This window comes from Haliotis rubra, unplaced genomic scaffold, assembly GCF_003918875.1.
Source record: "Haliotis rubra isolate DU_JTF1 unplaced genomic scaffold, ASM391887v1 Scf38, whole genome shotgun sequence".
Classification (NCBI taxonomy): Eukaryota; Metazoa; Mollusca; class Gastropoda; order Lepetellida; family Haliotidae; genus Haliotis; species Haliotis rubra.
This window is the reverse complement of record NW_025767057.1, coordinates 139,209-159,747: the sequence shown is the minus strand read 5'-3', so window position 1 is coordinate 159,747 and position 20,539 is coordinate 139,209. Positions and strand designations below refer to the sequence as shown.

Sequence of the window (20,539 nt, the reverse complement as noted above, 5' to 3'; positions counted from 1 at the left end):
TCGCTTTGGTTGAGAGCCTTATGACCTCCGCCATTGCCGGGTACTCTATGGCTATTTCCACGCTTCACACCTCGCTCGATGGTGCTCTGCCTAGGCAGCATCCTCTCGCACATCGCGTCGTCAGAGCTGGCATGAACAGGGTTCGACCGCCTCGGCCGGGCGACCCAGCCCACCTTAAAATTGCCACTTATTCACAATTGGCTGTCCGGCCCTAATTTTTCAAGTATATCGTCTCTCTCTACTTCACTTATTGACGTGGAAGACGACTTTACTTGTTGTGGTGAACTCTGGTAGAAGGGTCGGGTACATCCATGCGATTCCACTGACCCGACACTGACAGTATTTTATACTGATCATGTCCGTATTCGACTCGGATACCTACCACTGTCAGTGTGATATTGCTTTCCACGTGACTGCTCATATCGCACTTCCACCCCTTTAACCAGCCTTCCGCATCCGGGACCAATCTTCGATTGCTCACCCGTGCCTGTCACTTAACGCAACGAGCGAACAACAGGGATCCGTGACGGGTACCCATGTGGGCTGTTCGGGTGGCGGAAGACTGGGGAGTCTGCTAGCAAGCGCACTTTATCTCGTTGGCTTGTTTCGTAATTGTATGGTTACAATGATAAGGTTTACCTCCCCCCGAGGGGTTGAAGGCAGACTGGGTAGGGCAGATGCCGCTTTGTTGACATTACACAGCGGCACTGCTCAATGATGAGATCGGTTCTGTCGCTCTTTGGAGCCAGCAGAACGCCTTCATTCGCCATTACCAACTTGACACGCATTCTAAGGATCGTGCTCGGTTCGGTCAGTCAGTTCTCTCCAGTGGGCATGGTTCCACCTCTCTAGCCGATTGAGCTTTCGAGGAATTATGTGAACCATTCTATGCCAAATTTTTTAACACTGGTGTTGGGTTTTAAAAATCTTGTTTACATATTCCCTTGGTGACGGGTTTTATGTGGTGATGGTTTTTATTCCCATGTCTTTTGCATTCTGCTCTAGACTTTACTGGCCTTGGAAGCTTTGCTAAATATATACATATTAAGGCATTTCGTTTCTGGCGGCTTATTGCGGGACCAGTAGATTCGAGTAGATTACGGGAAGGAGGGAGGGTGTGTCTCGTTATTTTGCTTTAGCGAGGTTTCTCGGCTAGGCAATTTACATATGTTCGACCCTGACCCTGGCTCATGCCCCCGCCTGATTGGCTATGGTGGACACGCGTGACCGGGTAAGTGTGCTTTTTCTGCTATAATTAGCTTGGGAAATTCCACTTCTTGTCGGGGGTGTTTTCTGCAGACAAAATGCCGCTCCTTAGCTCCGTCTTTAGGAGTCTGTCTTATGCTTATAAGTACCCCAAGGAGGAATATATAAAAAAGAATCGAACTAACCTGTAGAGGTTTCAGATTCTTTGAATATATTCCTCCTTGGGTACTACCACCACCTCCCCACAGTCTGTCTGATGTCGCTTCAGCATGGAAAGTGAGGTACGAGGTTACGGTCTAGAGTTACCTGCTCTTGGCTGTAGGGGCCAGAGGGCCCCTGTAAGGGTGGTCTCACAAGACAAAGCGTAGTTTTTGTTTTGTAAATATTTTTATTCAAATATTGTTACAACTGTCGGTAGGGATTTTAAATGGACATTTAAATGCTTATAAGTACCCCAAGGAGGAATATATTCAAAGAATCTGAAACCTCTACAGGTTAGTTCGAATTTTACTACACTCAGGCTTTGGACAAGTAGCTAGAGTCACAAACTGCAACACCAGTGAGTTTCTCATTACCAGCACTACTGCTCCTTTTCAATTCCAGTAGGGCGGAGGGGTAGCGTAGTCTTTACAGCGTTCGCTCGTCACGCCGAAGACCCGGGTTCAAATCCCCACATGGGTATAATGTGTGAAGCCCATTTCTGGTGTCCCCCTGCCGTTATATTGCTGGAATATTGCTAAAAACGGCGTAAAACCATACTCAGTCAGTCCGTCAGTCAATTCCAGTAAGGTATTTCATAGGTATATGTCTATGTCCAACAAAGAGGTGTCAACTTTACAACTAATTCTGCGATTTCTGTGAAATACAACCATTTCTTGACCATCTGCAAGTGCCTATTCATAGTAAGGTGTCTACTGTTGTATTAAATGGATAATAAGTAAGCTTTATCCATATCATGCAGTCACTTTATTTTGCTGTGGCATGTTTGGTAACTTGATTTTACCATTAATGCATAAGAGGTTTTTTTTCAATAAAGCATGCTCACTATCTTATTGTGTGAATATTGTTTTGTTTTTGTACTGAGTTTGATTTGTATTTTGTACTGACGTTATGTTTGACATTCCTATTGAACACCCTTCTATTTGCCCCTACCGGCATGTTGAAGTCTTTGTGTGTGACGTGCATGTATGTTGTTGTTGTGCTGCATCCAGGTACGTGTTGTTGTGGGTGCATCGGCCGCTGTGGCTGTGGATCATGCAAGTCTCTCTATCGGCAGTCACCATCTTTAAGGCCTTAATTCTAGTCTACGTCACAACAAAGGTGAGAGTTCTCACCATTTTCAGTCGCTAATTTTTCTGTACATCACAACGATGGTAAGAGTTACTGCCATGTTTGAAGCCCACATAATAAATGTATGTCAGTCTAGTTGAGATTAATTGAAGGTCTAATTCTCACATGATATATGACAGACACAATCCATGACTGACATAAGCTTCACCTGTCATGATGTACATCTTACCCATTCTACTTTTATCACAATCTACATCAGACACAATCTTCTTCTGTTGCAATCTGTGTGAAGCCCATTTCTGGTGTTTCCCACCGGATATTGATGGAATATTACTAAAACCAGCGTAAAACCATACTCACTAACTCCCTCTGTTGCAATCTACATCTGACACAATCCACAGCTGTAAATCACTGCCCAACACAATCTATGTCTGACAAAATCTACTTCTTGCACAAGCTGTGCCTGATGCTGCAATTAACATATGACACAGTCTACTTCTGACACAATTTATGTCTGAAGCAATCTACTTCTGTAACAGTCTCCTCAGGGTTTTAAATGACGCGTGATTCCTGCGTATTTGACGCAACAATTTTGTAACCGACTCTCAAAATATTATCATACGAATCAAGCTTGATGCAAGTTTCATGAGTGACCCTCAGAATTCAGTTCAATAAAATCGTTTTGATAAGCAAATCGCATGATAGCTTTCGTTATATTGCAAACTGTGTTGAAAATGCTCGGGATATTAACAGAAAGTACGGAACACCGAATGGCTAAAAATAGAGCCATGCCAGAGTGCGGTAAAAATAACCGCCAATAGCATTTGAGTATGTCATTCACAATTTTCAGACAGTAAATAGCAGTTGAATACGTCATTCGCTATGTTTAGACTATGTTTTGGTAATTTAAGCATTGTCTGTCCCAGAGACGGTGTTTTCGTAGGCTGCACCAGTTCGTAGACGCGGTGGATTCGTAGACATGTATAAATAATTGAATAATAGTATTTTGTCAACATATTAATTTTGATAATCACTTTGATTGTGTATTACGAAGTTGAATGTTTATAATGTTTTTTTCATCACTGATCATACTTACCTAATATATTTATTTTATTTCACAAAACTCGAACACTTTTTGTTTACACTAAAGTCATAATATCGATTTTCATCATCAATGATGTTGAAGTTTCCCCATTTTACTAACATCTACGAATCCACCGCTCAATCTGCCTACGAATCCACCAGATTTCCACGTCTACGATCCAGTCAGGTCTACGAATTCAATTACAGCCCTCTGTCCTGCTAAGAAACAGTGGTCGCTTGACTCATTTTTCGGTAATGAAAGCAAGAAAAACAAATCTCCTGACGTTTCTAATGATGAGCACTAAAACCAGCTGCGAAAATATGACCTGAGTTATGTGCATTCTAGCAAAAAATAAATCGAACCCCTTTGGTTGTCAAAGTATTCAGAAATCGACATGAGACATCAAACTTCTAAAGATCACATTGATGCAGTTAAAATTCACGAAATGCAACAGCATTTCAGCACATCTGTCAAAAATGTACAAAGGCAGGCTTTTTGATTCACACTAGGGCTGCAACGAATACACTATGTGGCGAATATGATACATGTCATGAATATTGGGTAACGAATACGAATAATTATTCATGAATACGATATTGTAGTTAAGTGATTGATGTACAATATGGAACACCCATGTTGACAGTTTTGATTTGTCACAGCAATAACCAGTGATCTCATGACACTCAAATTTGGTATGTAATAGTTATAGATGACAGTACCATGTGCGGCCTTGGCAAACTCACATGACTTGCGCTACTGCAAGGCTAGTACATATTCAATTCTTGCATATGTCACTTTCCAAAAGTACATAAGGGTTCCAGTAAAACATGCTCCCTTAAAACAAATCGTAAATATTCGTTAATATTCGGTTCTGGTAACCACAAATAAGAATTGAATTCATGAAGGGCTACGGTTCAATTCACCGAATATGCGAGTGAATCGTTACAGCCTTAATTCACACAAAGAAATATTACACTAAAATTTTAATGACACAATCTATTCCTAACACAATCTATGCCTAACACAATTTAAGCGTGATACAATCTATTCCTAACACAACCTATGCCTGACACAATCTACACCTGGCACAATCTATGCCTGACACAGTCTATGCCTGACACAATCTACACCTGACACAATCTATGCCTGATATAGTCTATGCCTGACACAATCTATTCCTGACACAGGGTCACAGGATGGAGCAGATCCTCACAACCAATTTCTTCCTGGAGGTGGTCTGCAGCACACCATATCTGATGACAGTAAGTACAGCTCATACAGAAATAACAACCCTTACCAGTTTGGAGGATTCATTACAATAATTACATTGCAATCATTACAGTCAATGTGATCAAGTAAAACCTTTTTTCGTAAAAAATAGAGCACCTGTCATTTGTACTGCATATATTCAATTAGAAGAACATCTAGTTCTGGAAAATATATAACTGATAGAAATAAACAACTGAACTGAACAGCAAATTGAAAAGGAAATGCTCATTTAGGGCTACACAATCACAGTATTGGCTTGATGGAAAGGGAAATTATATTTTGAAACAATGACTGTGAGGTGGTTTATATTGACTTTGCCATCTTTATCACTTACAACCAATTGCATGGTTCACACAGTTTTGAAACGACCTTAAATTGTATGGTCCCTCTTAATGTAGCTTTGATTAGCTTGCAGTTTGTATATATATGTATATATATGTGTGTAACTTAAATTCATGACTAACCTTCATTCGTGGATCACAGTTGTTATCATGCCATCTCATAAATGGAGTCACATATGACGCCACGAAGCAGTACCTTTGGTTGTACATACAATGCCACGCCTCACTGACAAAAATGTTCCGAATCTCTGCATTATACGTAAATACACTAAATCTAATTGTCAAGCACTGTGATAAATAGCCCAAGATCACAAATTTTATATTTTACAAAATGACAAGTGTAAAAGATACTGTTAGCACCAACCTTCTCACATCTCGTCGTCTGCTTTCCAAGGTGTCAATACTTACCGTAATGGGCTGTCATACATAGTGATATATTGTAACCGACTACGTAATCCACGAAACAAGGTGACGTCACATTTTGTGGGCACACAAATGGGTGACAATTGCAAATGGCTTCGGTAAACAAAAGTTTCATTCATGAGTGGAATAATAAGCAAAATCAATTTGCTGAATCAATGAATAAAATAATCAGTGAGTGTACAAAATGAAATCATGCATTTAACACATTGACTGCAGCCTCGAATATACTAGTAGTAATAATGTCCGTCCCAATTTGCCACTACGAGTATACTCGTGTAGGCAGTCAGCGTGTTAAAATATGATTTTCGCCACTCTTCCCTTATATCCACAAATCAGGGTTACGTGAGTGAGTTGAGTTAAGTTGGGTTTTACATCACATCGGCATTAAATACGTGAGTGTACAACATGACATATACAATAGTATTAAGATAGCATAAGTATTTAAGTTCAAGATACATATAATGTATTTCGTTAGTTGGAAGTGAAAATGTATGTTGTTTGAATATGTGTGATGTTCATTCTGTGTTTTAGGTATTATATAGTATGGCGGTTTGAACAAAAGATGTTATCAGATGAAGGCTAATAACCCAAATAATGTAGCCTTGAAAGTGACATTTGAAAAGTTTTCAATGGGATTGGGGAGAGGAGAAATCCTATTCAGATAGAGCAAGTTGTAAGTGGTTACATAATGAATAAGGTGGTGAGATTGGATTGTCTCGTCCAGACTCGGTTATTCATACCCCCTGAAATATAGCTCTGATGCTGAGTGCATCCTTAAAAGTCAAATATAAGATGCTTGGCAACAATGGAAATCACCTGCCTGATTATCCCCACTGTGTGTTTAGTGCGAAGCCGGGGATATAGTATTAGGCTCCGTCCGTACGAATTAGAATATCTTAAGAACCGTTGACTGGATTCTTCTCATATTTGGTACCTAGGTTCATCACAGTATAAGAAAGGTCCCAGTCAGGTTTGGTGACCTTGACCTTCATTTGAGATATCTCTCACTCACTCACTCACTCACTCACTCACACACACACACACACACACACACACACACACACACACACACACACACACACACACCAAGTATATGTGTACAAAATTGCAAAATTGACATTGACCTCCCCGGAACAAGAACAAAAAAGATTACCCCCTTGAATTATGTAATGTATTTTTTTCCACCTTTCAGTTGGCCTACCCTCCTCTTATGCAGCACCTGTTTGTGCCTGGATTCCTCAACTGCTGGTTGGCCAAACTGGCACTGGAAAGGATATTTGTAAGTGTTTAAAACTACTTGTTGCTGGTTGTTCACTTTGAGACTGAGAAGAACTGAGGTGGTACACAATGTTGCATAAATTTCAGCTACAAACAATATTTAAGGTGAATACTGATAGTTATCAATCCACTTGAGCCCCTTCTTCATGCAGAGACATGAGGCTAAAGTGCTCTGTATCCTTATAACTGCTTGTTTAACAAACATGCTGATAATAAACTACCGTTAATGGATATAACAAACATTTTGGGGTCCCTGCCATTTGCTGTAAATTTTAATAGAAACACCTACAATAAATTACCGCTACTAGAAACTATATATAACTACCTGGTCCTTTTAGTTTGTTGTAACCATATTTTACTGAATATATATATTGCATGCTCCACATAATAGCAGAAATTGTATTGTGTTTCCAGAATGACCTTCACTTGACCCGGACACGCTTCCAGACCATCTCAGTGACGTTGTCCCAGCAGATCCTGCTGTTGGTTGCCAGTCTCTTCTGTATGGTGTTCACCACGTGAGTTGGGACAGGGTTACTGTAGCGTGAATCTGTAAATCTGAGGTATCAAATCATCACAACATACCTCTGATTCAGGGGAATCACATCACTGCAATAGGCTCGATTATGAGAATTTTTTTTATTATTGGTGCTAATTTTCAAATTTGTTCCAAAACACTTGAAATACAATAAACTTTGGTGTGTTAGGGTGGCCTTGAAATATTACTAGAAAAAATTGCAAGTTTCAAAGGACTCCAAGCATCTTGCAATTTGTGACATTGTGACACGAGTCTGTTTCATTTATTGTCACTATGCTAAGGTGTCATGGCTTTGTTGTCCTGTTTAAGTGTTTGGGTTACTTCTTTCTTGTCATGAACAAGTTGGTTATTTCTATGAATATGCAACTTCTTTATTACAAATTATGCAACTTTTCGATGTAGATGCTAAGAATATTATCTTGCTTGATGACAGTGTTAGCATCTGCACCAAAGCATCGCATTTTTTGTAGTAAAGAAGTTGTATATCCATAGAACTATCCCTTGTGAATGTTTCTATGCTTGCTTCATTTCCATTTGGGTGATTTGCTTAATGTTGGCTTACAAAGTATCTGACATACAAATGCAGGTATTGGTTACCTCTCATGCATGTGTGGGGCGGTGGGGTATCCTAGTGGTTAAAGCGTTCGCTCATCACGCCGAAGACCCGGGTTCGATTCCCCACATGGGTACAATGTGTGAAGCCCATTTCTGGTGTTCCCCGCCGTGATATTGCTGGAATATTGCTAAAAAGCGGCGTAAAAACCATACTCACTCACTCACTCATGCATGTGATTGAAGTGTATTAATTAGTGGCAACTACATAAAAATATTAAAAAGCATGTCATTTCTGTGCTCTTAGTTTACAAATTCAGTTTATCTTCATCTTCAAATATATGGGCAACAGCAGTGTTCGAAATAGCCATCCTCGCAAGCACTCAAAACGGAAAAAATTACATAGACTGACAGGTTGATATTTGAACAATATCTCCAGAGTGTACACACAGGTACACAATGATGAGTTTATTTGTGAACTTGATGTGGGTCCTATATGTCAGAGGTGAACAGCTGCTCATTAAACATACCTTTTTTCTGTTCTATTTAATTAAAGATACTTTTAGACACAGTTGATTGTTGGTTTTCAGTCGGGCTGGTAGGTCATAAAAGCAATCAGCCCTGGTCTGGTGCAAGTATTGTGAAGTTGAACAGGCCAAAATGTGAATGTATATTCTATATCTTCCCTATTTGTAATGTTGGTGTGCCATTTCTTGCCAGAATCTGTGGAATCCAACACATCCAGAGAGGCAGCTCAGAGACGCCTCTGACAATGTTTGAGTCTTTATACTTTGTCATCGTGACATTCTCAACGGTCGGCTATGGAGACATATCACCGGACATCTGGCTGGGCCAGCTCTTTATGATCCTCATGATATGCATCGCGCTGGCTTTCATACCAAGACAGGTAACCATGGAAACAAAAATCAAACTTATCCACCGCCTCAGCAATAACTTCCTGAGTAAACTTAATGATCGCAAACCTCTCAACCATGCAAGCATTAAGCAAGGAAATATGTTTTTGCACAAACAAAGTTTTGTTATAAATATACTTTTGTAAAAATCTACCAACCATGATGTACCCCACCTAGTGAGATTGGATCTCAAGCAGATATTGTGTAACACGTACATTGTTGTGTGCAGCACAAGTAGATACAAGGGCAGTTTGAAGTGAATGAATGAGGGTCAGTGTCACTGTATGATTGTATAAGTCATGCAATGGAGGAAGCATTTGTCGAAGTGGTTGTAAGCTTGACTGAGTCAAGCCAGCTATACCTGCATGAGTTATGTCCCTTGGATACATTTGTGACATTAAGAATCTGAGATGATTTTGTTTTGTTTATTTGTTTGTTGATCAATATTGTAGTGGTATGATGGCTTGTAAATTATCACATCTGGACCAGACAAACCAATGACTGACATGACCATCAATGCTAGTAAATGGGACACAGTACACATGTAACAAAGTCTGGCCTTATACTATTTTAGTTCTTATATGAGTCGTTCTGAACGGAAGCCATGCCACAAATGTTGCATTTGTGTTTTAGCTATAAGATGTTAATCAAGACCTATATCAATCCATATGATATAATAATTCCAGTGTTCAAGAGGTCATTGATCATGATATTTGGTTCTCTCAGATTTACTGAACATTTTATATCACTGATTTTTCTACAAGCTATAGATATTATGAGATGTTAATGCTTTTAGAACACACTTCATGTCAATGATCCAGGGTTGTGTATGAAGTGAGTGAGTATGATTTTATACCACTTTTACCCATATTCCAGCAATATCACGGCAGGGTACACCAGAAATGGGCTTCGAACCCAGGTCTTCAGTGTGTCGAGCGGATGCTTTAGCCATTATTCTGCCCCACCACCCCTGGGTTTTGTTTGAAACATATGAGATCAAATCACTGAGTCCTAAGATTTTGAGAAATGCTGCATCTTTATAACCTTTTCTTCCACAGATTGAAGTGATAGCCTCTACATGGATCGAGCGGCAGAAGGCCGGGGGAGAGTACAGTCATCGAGCAGCGTCCAGAAACAAACACGTGGTGGTCTGCTCCAGTGTCCTCAACGTCGAGGCCATCATGGACTTCCTCAATGAGTTCTATGCCCATCCTAAGCTAGAGGTATGCATGTAAATCATTTAGATATCTGGCATTCAGTAACCCTTTATAAATAGTTGATATTAGATTTAACACTCAGCATGGGTTTCATTAACAAACTAATTCACTCTATCGGCTGTCCTGTAATCACTGAAGATTTTTCCTGGAAACTTTGATGCCTTAAGGGAGCTAACAAATGCATTATATGTTCCTGACTGGTCTACTATGTGGAATAACATGAATAACCAAACATTCCAATAAGCTTGACACCAATCTAATAGTGAGCTTTGCGTAAAATGACAATGAAATACAGTTAAGTATAAAAAGGGAATGTACTTTGCATAAAATTACAAAAATTATATGTGTCTGAAATAGAAGAATTCTTGGTCTGTCCCTCTTAGTGTTTGCACTCGATTCTTATTGATAAGGCATAACATTTTAGTTTCCTTGATTTGTGAATCCTCAGATCTAAAAAATATTGAAATTCAGAGTCAGCATGACATATTTTTCTTCATGACTGACCTTTTTGATGCAAGATGATTTTCACTATGACTATATTTGTAGAAACAGGCACAACTAGATCCACCTAACAACAAGTATAAACATTCTCGTTCTCATAATCTGAAGTTTAACCATTTATTCGAACAAGTGGAATTCTTGGAATGTTTGGATCTTGCTGAAACCAAGAAATGTCCTGTAATGAAAGACCACACAAAAAAAGAGTTGCTCTGAATTTAACTTTCTAGAAAGTATAAATGTAGTGTGTTACAGTCATGGTTCGTGTCTGTTATCTATGGATCATGTACAGTTTTAGGGATAGCAGAGTTGCTTCCCTTAGTCTGGAAGAATCCTTGGATGATCTCTTTGATACTGTGGGAAATACTGCTTCAAGCAAAGTTAAAGCCAAACTCCATCATTGTTTTCTCTTAATCAATACCTATGTTCGGAGAGTGCTCTTTGATCACTGTGCCTGCTTCACTACACGGTGTTCATGACAGTGTTTGTTTCCTGCAGCCAGGTGACTGGTATGTATAGTACAGGTGTCAGGTCACTTTTGTGGTTGAATGTCCTTGCTTGTGTCTTTTAGACAAATAATACAGTCTGTGTTGAGCTACCTTGTTGTATTGAGGCCATTCGTGAACACTGTATTTAGTTGAAGATTCAGAACTAGATTAGATATCTGATCTGGCGAACATTTGCAACCACTAGAATCCTACAATGGATCCAAGTCTTTCAGATCATGGTCCCGATCCACAAAGCATTTCTAATGTTATGATCTGTTGTAACTCTATAGTTAATCATAGGCGCATACGAATGTTGTAGCTCTATGAATGTTTTGTCATTCGCGATCCCGATAGTAGTCACTGGAAGACCAGGAAGACCTATTCTCAGGTTCAGTGTGTTACGCTGAGCGAGATAATCTCTGTGAAGATCCCAGGATTGGCTAGGTCTACACTAACGATATTCTAGCTGTAAGAGGCAACCAAGAGGGCAGTGTGTCGTTGTATACCAACAGCATGCTCATAACATCAATCACTTGATTATATGGTTCAGATTTGAATGCAGCAGCCATGATATAGCGGAAATATTGCTGTGTCAGGGACAAACATGGCCACTAGTCGATTAGTCCCAGATTCTTGAGAGGCATTTAGCAGTTGGTGAATATATAAGACAAGTATATGGATGGCAACTTCTTATTTATTGTACAACGCAAAATTTTGGCCACTGACTTGAAGAAGGGGCAAGAATTGGCCCAGCAACTTTGTGTTATACAATAAATAAGAAGTTGCCATCCATATACTTGTTTTATAGATTAATCCCATATTCCTTAGAACCCACATGGATTACTGGTCACCATAGTAAAGCACCAGCCTGAACTGACCTGAACTAAAGGCTACCATCTACTGTAATGCCAGTAAATGGGTGGAAGTGTGCATGAGTACTGTCACATGTTGCAGGAGCGTGCCTCTGCTATCCGTAGGTCAGAGGTCAGTGGGCACGTTGATGTGTAATCAAATCAGTGTAAGACCTGTTGTACTCATGTATTTTATCCACAATATTTCCCATGCATAAGAAAAATGCCTGATGATAATTTCATTGGAACACATGACTATTTGTGTATTTAATGTGTCTATCCAGTTAATGATGTTTATTTATTTTATATATGCATGACAACGTTCATGATGCATGGTTTTGTTTATGTGGTGTTTTGATGTCATATCTTGTATGGTGAATGCATGAAGTCCAAGGTGGTATCAGCTGCTCTCCAGGCGCAGAGGTTATCAACATGGGGATTCTAGGTTAGAGTAGGTCCTACACAACATGTACTGGTCTTATTTGATCAGGTAGTCTGATCACGACCTGTTTGATAGCATGTCAGCATACCCCTATGGCACATCTCCCTCTATACTACACAGCACAGTGTCTGATACAGATTATATACTGGCTGCCATCATACGGTTGAAACATTGCGGAAAAAAGTAGTCAGCAACACACACATCATTCTGAGATTACCTGTGCATGGACCGCCTCCGTGGTGTAGTGGTTAGAGCGCCTGCCCGGAGAGCGGAAGGTCGCGGGTTCGATCCCCAACTGCGTCATACCACAAGACGTTAAAATATGGTACGTGTTGGTCCCTGCCTGGCGCTCGGCATTAATGGGTACAACAAGGCCTGGTTGGCTCGGAGTCAGTTTAATGTGTCTGAGTGGGGTATTCATGCTTCACTGCGGCATGGTATCTCAGTGGGCTAGCACTTTAAAACCAGCTTCAGTCTGGGCTAGTACAAGCAGCCGCACATACATATACACATGCATGCATGCGTCGTCATATGAGCGAAATATTCTCAAGCACGACGTAAAACCCAATTTCACCTCACCTCACCTGTGCATGACTGCCAGGAACCTATGTTCGTGGGTTTGAAATTCCATATGCAAATCCGCAATGATCCAAGCTAGTCATGCACAGTCATGTTTTATTTCTAATTACAAGACTGTACAATTCCTCCTTCATTACTGCTGACGAAAATGAACTCAATCACTTGATTATTTACAGTAGTCCCATGATATTGAGATTAGTGAGTGGACCACTACCCACTGCTTGTCATGGGAGCAAACAAGAGTGAACCAAAGATGAAACATACAGCTGTATGGATGACAACTTCTTGTTTATTGCATACAGCGACATTTGGATGTAGATTCTTACACCATTATCAAGCTAAAAAGAATCTACATCAAAATGTTGCTCTATGCAATAAACAAGAAGTTGTCATCTGTACAGTTGTATGTTTCATTCTTGACTCTGGATGCTGGTCCAACAGTTAACAAAGAGTGAAGCAGCTTACATTGTCCCGGAATTTCCCGTATTTAAGCCCTTGGCTAAATAACGGAAAATCACTGTTCTAGTGATGAAATATTTTAACCATATTTAAGCCCAGGGCTTAAATTCGAAAATGCGCAATATGTTGATAAAATAAAAATAATTGTTTTTTTTAAAACTCTTTTATCAGGAAACTGGTCTTTAAATTAAAAATTGAATGACCACATGGTTCAATTTAACTGCAACTGCATGCACATAATAGGGGTTAAGATGATCAATTTCTGTCTCTAATAACTGCCCTGTAACTTGTGTCCAAAATGGTCTGTAAACGTGATAACCTCTCAGAGACACTTCTAAAATTATAAACGTCGAGGTTCGCCATGCGTTTGGAAAGGGACGTCACTCTAAACACCCAAGCATTAAATCCAAATTTAAGCCCATGGGCTTAAATACGGAAAAAATCCCTTATTTTAGCCCATTTTAAATTTTGCGTGGGAGTAAATACAGGAATTCCCGCTACGGTAATGCTTCAATATGGCTGGCTGGTACACATGCCAGTTAGGTTTCTGTTTGAAAGGTGGTACTTTTTACTCTTGATATGATTAACATTTCAAATGGACTTTCCAGACCTTTATGAATATGAAAGTACATGCTATTACTAATGTCAGAGATGATGGTGTAATTGAAACAGGACAGTCCACGTTAAGGAAATATTCCTTTTACATTTTGTTTGCTAGAAAACACCTGGACACAAGCACCTACAGGTGACATTTCTGCTCCCCTTGTGTCACAAAGTAATCCATACCCTACAGCAAAGTAATCCATACCCTACGACATGTTCTTCTTCACTTTTGACCTAGATGTGTTTTCCTCAGTGTGCATTAGCTTGTAATGATGCTATGTGATACAGGAACTGCATGCATCCTCAACCCCTCACATTCCGTCCAGTTTTGATCCACACACCCCACCCTCCACACACCTATGTAACACAGTGCCACACCTGTAACCAGGGAGAGGTTCACACCAGCAGTGAGTTGTCTGTACCTAGTTCGTTGGCTGTAAAAGAAAATTAAGAGTTCCTGTCGTTATTGTGACCATATCATCCACACTTTGTATAAAGTGGACTATCTGTGAGAGCCTTACAGTGTTTCAACTTTGCCTATTATGCGTGCACACACATTCATACATGCCTATGCACAAACATATGTGTACATCGCCCACCTATACTTGAACCAGCCACTTCCTTGTGCACCCCCAACTCCCACGTACTGAGCAACAATAAATGCAATATCTTTTCCTATTAAATGCATGAACGTCTCTTAATTATTTGTTTCTATTGTCAGCTGTCAGCTCTTTTCCCAAATGTATGCACATTTTGTATATTGTGTGCATGATTGTGTCAAAACGCATAGTTATGCTATTTCAACCATATTTGTCACTGCATATGAATGTTGGTTAATTTAGAGATTTATATTGGATTCCAAACTAATTCCAAGCAAACAGTGGAAAGTAAGGGATTAACTACAAGTTAGTTTACTCTTAAAAAAAGAGGTACTTTTGCATATAATTCAGTTATGAGCCTTCATTTATATTATTTCTATCAATAAAATTCAAGTCACCTCCAGAATGCTGCATATTGCTTTGTAACTAAGTAAACATGAATTGGGTTGTTTTTTTGTTATGCAATCAACAGAAAATCTTGTGAAAATGTGTGCACTTTTGTGTTATCTGATTTGCGTACATCGAGCCATATAAAGTAAAGTTTGTGGTAGTTCAAATTGATTTACCTCCCCAGGTATCGCTACGTGTAGCACTGCATGATTTACAGGGTTGAGCAGTATGTGTGGTTGGAATCACTGCTAGCAAGGGGAGAGCAGTATGTGTGGTTGGAGATCACTGCTAGCAGTATGTGTGGTTGGAGATCACTGCTAACAAGGGGAGAGCAGTATGTGTGGTTGGAGATCACTGCTAACAAGGGGAGAGTAGTATGTGTGGTTGGAGATCACTGCTAACAAGGGGAGAGTAGTATGTGTGGTTGGAGATGACTGCTAACAAGGGGAGAGCAGTATGTGTGGTTGGAGACCACTGCTAACAAGGGGAGAGCAGTATGTGTGGTTGGAGATGACTGCTAACAAGGGGAGAGCAGTATGTGTGGTTGGAGACCACTGCTAACAAGGGGAGAGCAGTATGTGTGGTTGGAGATCACTGCTAACAAGGGTAGAGCAGTTTGTTCAGAATGTAGACTGAGAGGCTAGACACTTCGGAGCATCATCTGTCATATGAGGGATTTATGTGAACATGACAAAATGAAATTCAGTTTTAGTTCATAATTAATGACCTGACAGCAGATCTTTTTCATTTTAAAACACATTCTATTGTGATTGTTGACACAGGTATCAGTGTATTAAACTGTAATATTTTCACTGTAGCTTCACATATGATTAAGACATTCTCCTAAAACTGTGACATCTGAATCTTTGCATGTATTTAACACTGTTGCAGATAAACTTCAGTTGCTGCAATCTTGATGTTCTTTATTTCGGGTGATATCGGAAATATTAATTAGTTGGTTTGCAGAATGATGAAGGTACAATTGTGACTATTTTGCAATTTTAGTTTTGTTTTGAATTCTTGAAGGAGTTAAACTAAGGGAGATAACTCTCTGCTACAGGAACACATGGTCATACTGCTGAGCCCGAGGGAGCTGGACAACAGCATGCAGGTTATACTGAAGGACCCCAAGTGGACCCACAGGGTCATCTACATGAGGGGCAGTCCACTCAAAGACTTGGACCTCAAGCGATGCAGGTGACAATGTCGTCAGGCTGAGGCCCTGTTGGTTGTTTTAGTTAAAACTGTTACCTAGCAACCTGTGCTGGACCTTGATGGCATGGATTGTTCCTTGTGATATCAATCACCTGGGCGTCTGGTCCAGATTTATGATGTCATCTTACCTAGATTATTGTTTGTGCAACATTAAACAATTGCCACATAATTTTGACCACTGAATTTTTACAGTTGACATAACTACAATTAATGATGACATTTTTACCAGATATTGAACATCATTCAATGGTTAAAGAATACATTTGAAAAATTATTACACACTACTGGTCTAAACAGAGCACCTATCATTAAACTTAGGTGTTATTCAAAATGCAAGTATCTTTTCAATTCTTGAAATATTTCAGTCTTTTTACAACTGGAAAAGGGGCAGTGGGGTAGCCTAGTGTTAAAGCATCCGCTCAACAAGCTGAAAACCGGGTTTAATTTCCCTCATGGGTACAATATGTGAAGCCCATTTCTGGTATATCCTCTGCTGTGATATTGCAGGAATATTGCTAAAAGCAGTGTAAAACCATACTCTCTCACTCTCTACTATTGAAAAATATATTTTAGGATCCATCAAGCTGATGCCTGTTTCTTCCTGGCTCCAAGATCTGCTGTCAACAAAGCCAAAGCAGTAAGTTGAAAATGTCAGGAAAGAACTAACAAATAATTGTTCATTAAATAGTAGTCATCCCAGGTTTTGTACATTTCCTGTGACATTGTTTCAAAGAAATTTCATTATCACCCTCACCACAACAATATGTTAGTATATATATTGAAAATATCACACAGCTGAGAAGGACTAAAGACTTTACAGTCATCATTAGTACTCAAATTATATTGATTTGGAACTGAGCATGGATTAAACATGATAAACAACATTAAACTGGAATGGTTATGGCAGGGTATGAAACTCCCAAACATTTCAGCCAGAGCACAGGGCTGGTTAGATGTAAAACTTGCCAGCTCTGACCGCAAATAATTTAGGTTTGACATACAACATAGTTTATCATCCAATTGGAATTCATCATTTATTTTTACGAGTGAATTAATAATGATTTATTATCCTGAAATATGATAAATATCTTCATATACATGTCTAAAGTTTAACCCAACCGTCGGGCAGGTGAATTTGAGAATCTGGCAGTCCGTGTTGAAAATAACCCATCCCAGGCGGTCAGGCAGGCAGGTATTTCGAATGCTGGTTATGACCTATGTCGATACATCAGTGAGTTTCAGGATCAAACGTCATTGTTATCACTTTTCCTCAGTAATGACAGTTACAATACCCTAGTTTTCAGCACTTGTTGCTTTATATGTATGAAGACATTTTGTACACAGACTACATGTTTTGTGCTCATGAAAGGTTTTGTCAACTTTCAGGATCAACACACGATTCTCCGGTCGTGGGCGGTCAAAGACTTCGCTCCCAACTGTAAGCAGTACATCCAACTTTTCAAAGCCAAGAACAAGATGCATGTCAAGTTTGCTGGTAGGTTCAGTCTTACATTGTTTGCAGCAGGCTATAGAATTTACTGGATTCTTTTGTATGCCCTAGTTATGTGGGAAATGTGGTAATAGATCATCTGTTGTTTCCTGCATTCAGTAACCATAGTAACGATATGAATAAATGTTTCAAACATTTACTGTTTAGTATATCTCAATGTGATCCTTTCCTCTCAATAGTTACAGGAATGTTTTTAAATTTGTCATTTATTATCGAAGATAGTCAGTTTTATAACAGTATAAGAATCTTTCCCAAATAGCACCATATAGATATTAAAGAAGTTGTTGTACTGCAACATTGTCATAGTCAGATTCTGATCTTGTTTGTTAATTGGGATTTCCAAACACTATAAAATGCTGTTGGAACATGCATGAAGTGTTATGTCTATGATGATGGTGACTGACTGACTGACTGAGTTTAGTTTTACGCCGCTTTTAGCAATATTCCAGCAATATCACGGCGGGGGACTCCAGAAATGGGTTTCACACATTGTGCCCATGTGGGGAATCGAACCCGGGTCTTCGCCGTGACGAGCCAACATTTTAACTACTAGGCTACCCCACCGACCCATGATGATGGTGAAGTGTTAATGAATGAATGAATGGATTACCCTTCATTTCTGAACTGGGACGTCACAGGCCAAGGGGTCTGAAGCTCAGCACCTGTCACTCAGTGTCCCATCAGATGCACTGAGATCCCATGCTGTAAACATATCCAACCCTTATCATTGTTTTAACTTTCCTCCAAAATCAAACTATCAGGCCATGGAATACCATTAACGCCCTACTGTTTAAATGGCATTATTTCTCACTCACTCATTTATTTATGAGCTGTTGGGGTATCCTGGCTCTTTGTTTGTATCAAGTCAATCTCACAGCCTAATCAGAATGGAGCTCTGCTATACTTGTCTGTATATTTAACACAACACTCAGGACTTTCCTTCAAGTTGATGATGTCCTGCAAATAATAAAGTCTGGACTTAACAGTCCAGTAATCCACTTTGTGAGCATTGATCCACAGTGTTGTGGTACCATTACACAGAGTCAACCAAGTTATGGAGCCTGATCATCCAGCCCTTTGGTCCGATTGTTTTACCAGCTTACATTACTGGGGCACCGTTTTAACCTGGTATCTCCAGGGAGCTCGGCTATATTTACTGTGGGATTGTTTCAGAGCATTTAGTGTGTGAGGATGAGTTCAAGTACGCCCTTCTAGCCAACAACTGTCTGTACCCCGGCCTGTCCACCCTGGTCTCCCTCCTGGTGCATACCTCCAGCGGCATGTAAGTCTTATACATAGCCCCACATTACACAGGGTAATTCTCTAATATTATAAGTTGCTAACTACTTAGGATTCTAAATAAAGTACCTTTTGCAAGCAACTTTGCAAATTGTCAATATTTGTTTGTTATTAGATTTGTGGATTTTATCATATTTTTTTAAAGAAAAGTGTGTGTGTGTGTGTGTGTGTGTGTGTGTGTGTGCAGATATATTTGATTGTTTTCTTTCACATTGCATTCAATGCAGAAATCTTAAACCAAGGACTAAAGCCTAGTCCTCCTGCTTGACATTAACTTCAGAATATCTTTTCGTATTTGAGGATTTTATGGAGATCTATTGTTATCTGGAGACTGAATATCAGATAGATAAATCCCTGGAAAGTTGAAGATGTTGCATATGTTGCAGTGAGGGGACATCGCCTCGGAGACGTGGCAGCAGGTGTACGGGCGTCATGCAGGAAACGAGATCTACCACATCCAGGTGCAGAAGAGCATATTCTTCAGTCAGTACAGCGGGAGTAAGTTCACCGAGGCCTCCGCTGACGCACATCAGAGGTCAGTGTCCTCCAAAGGAAATGGATTGTATATTAGTTCATGCTGCATTTACTTGTCTTCCTGTGATATAACACCACCATATAGCTGGAATATTGCTGAGTGAGGCATTTAACAACAAACCAACCAGTCCAGTGATATAACGCCACCATATAGCTGGAATATTGCTGAGTGTGGCATTTAACAACAAACCAACCAGTCCAGTGATATAACGCCACCATATAGCTGGAATATTGCTGAGTGAGGCATTTAACAACAAACCAACCAGTCCAGTGATATAACGCCACCATATAGCTGGAATATTGCTGAGTGCGGCATTTAACAACAAACCAACCAGTCCAGTGATATAACGCCACCATATAGCTGGAATATTGCTGAGTGTGGCATTTAACAACAAACCAACCAGTCCAGTGATATAACACCACCATATAGCTGGAATATTGCTGACTGCAGCGATGAACAACAAACCAACCAGTCCAGTGATATAACGCCACCATATAGCTGGAATATTGCTGAGTGTGGCGTTTAACATTTGATAACAACAAACCAACCCAGTCCAGTGATATAACACCACCATATAGCTGGAATATTGCTGAGTGCAGCGATGAACAACAAACCAACCAGTCCAGTGATATAACGCCACCATATAGCTGGAATATTGCTGAGTATAGCGGCGCTTTAACAACAAACCAACCAGTCCAGTGATATAACGCCACCATATAGCTGGAATATTGCTGAGTGAGGCATTTAACAACAAACCAACCAGTCCAGTGATATAACGCCACCATATAGCTGGAATATTGCTGAGTGAGGCATTTAACAACAAACCAACCAGTCCAGTGATATAACGCCACCATATAGCTGGAATATTGCTGAGTGAGGCATTTAACAACAAACCAACCAGTCCAGTGATATAATGGCAGGGGATACTTTGAATGTGCTTCACATTCTGTAGCCATGAT

At 39.9% G+C, this 20,539-nt stretch overlaps 1 protein-coding gene across 1 annotated transcript in view; it reads left to right on the top strand.

Moving 5' to 3' along the window:
• The window catches only part of LOC124286278 (potassium channel subfamily T member 2-like), a 79,505-nt gene that overhangs the window by 44,646 nt on the left and 14,320 nt on the right, over positions 1-20,539 (top strand). The window contains exons 6-16 of the mRNA XM_046722636.1: positions 2,418-2,526; positions 4,768-4,842; positions 6,806-6,892; positions 7,306-7,409; positions 8,702-8,888; positions 9,954-10,118; positions 16,082-16,218; positions 16,810-16,873; positions 17,623-17,731; positions 18,920-19,024; positions 19,436-19,580. Of these exons, the coding sequence (XP_046578592.1) occupies positions 2,418-2,526; positions 4,768-4,842; positions 6,806-6,892; positions 7,306-7,409; positions 8,702-8,888; positions 9,954-10,118; positions 16,082-16,218; positions 16,810-16,873; positions 17,623-17,731; positions 18,920-19,024; positions 19,436-19,580 (1,287 nt within the window). The remainder of the gene's footprint in view (positions 1-2,417; positions 2,527-4,767; positions 4,843-6,805; positions 6,893-7,305; positions 7,410-8,701; positions 8,889-9,953; positions 10,119-16,081; positions 16,219-16,809; positions 16,874-17,622; positions 17,732-18,919; positions 19,025-19,435; positions 19,581-20,539) is intronic.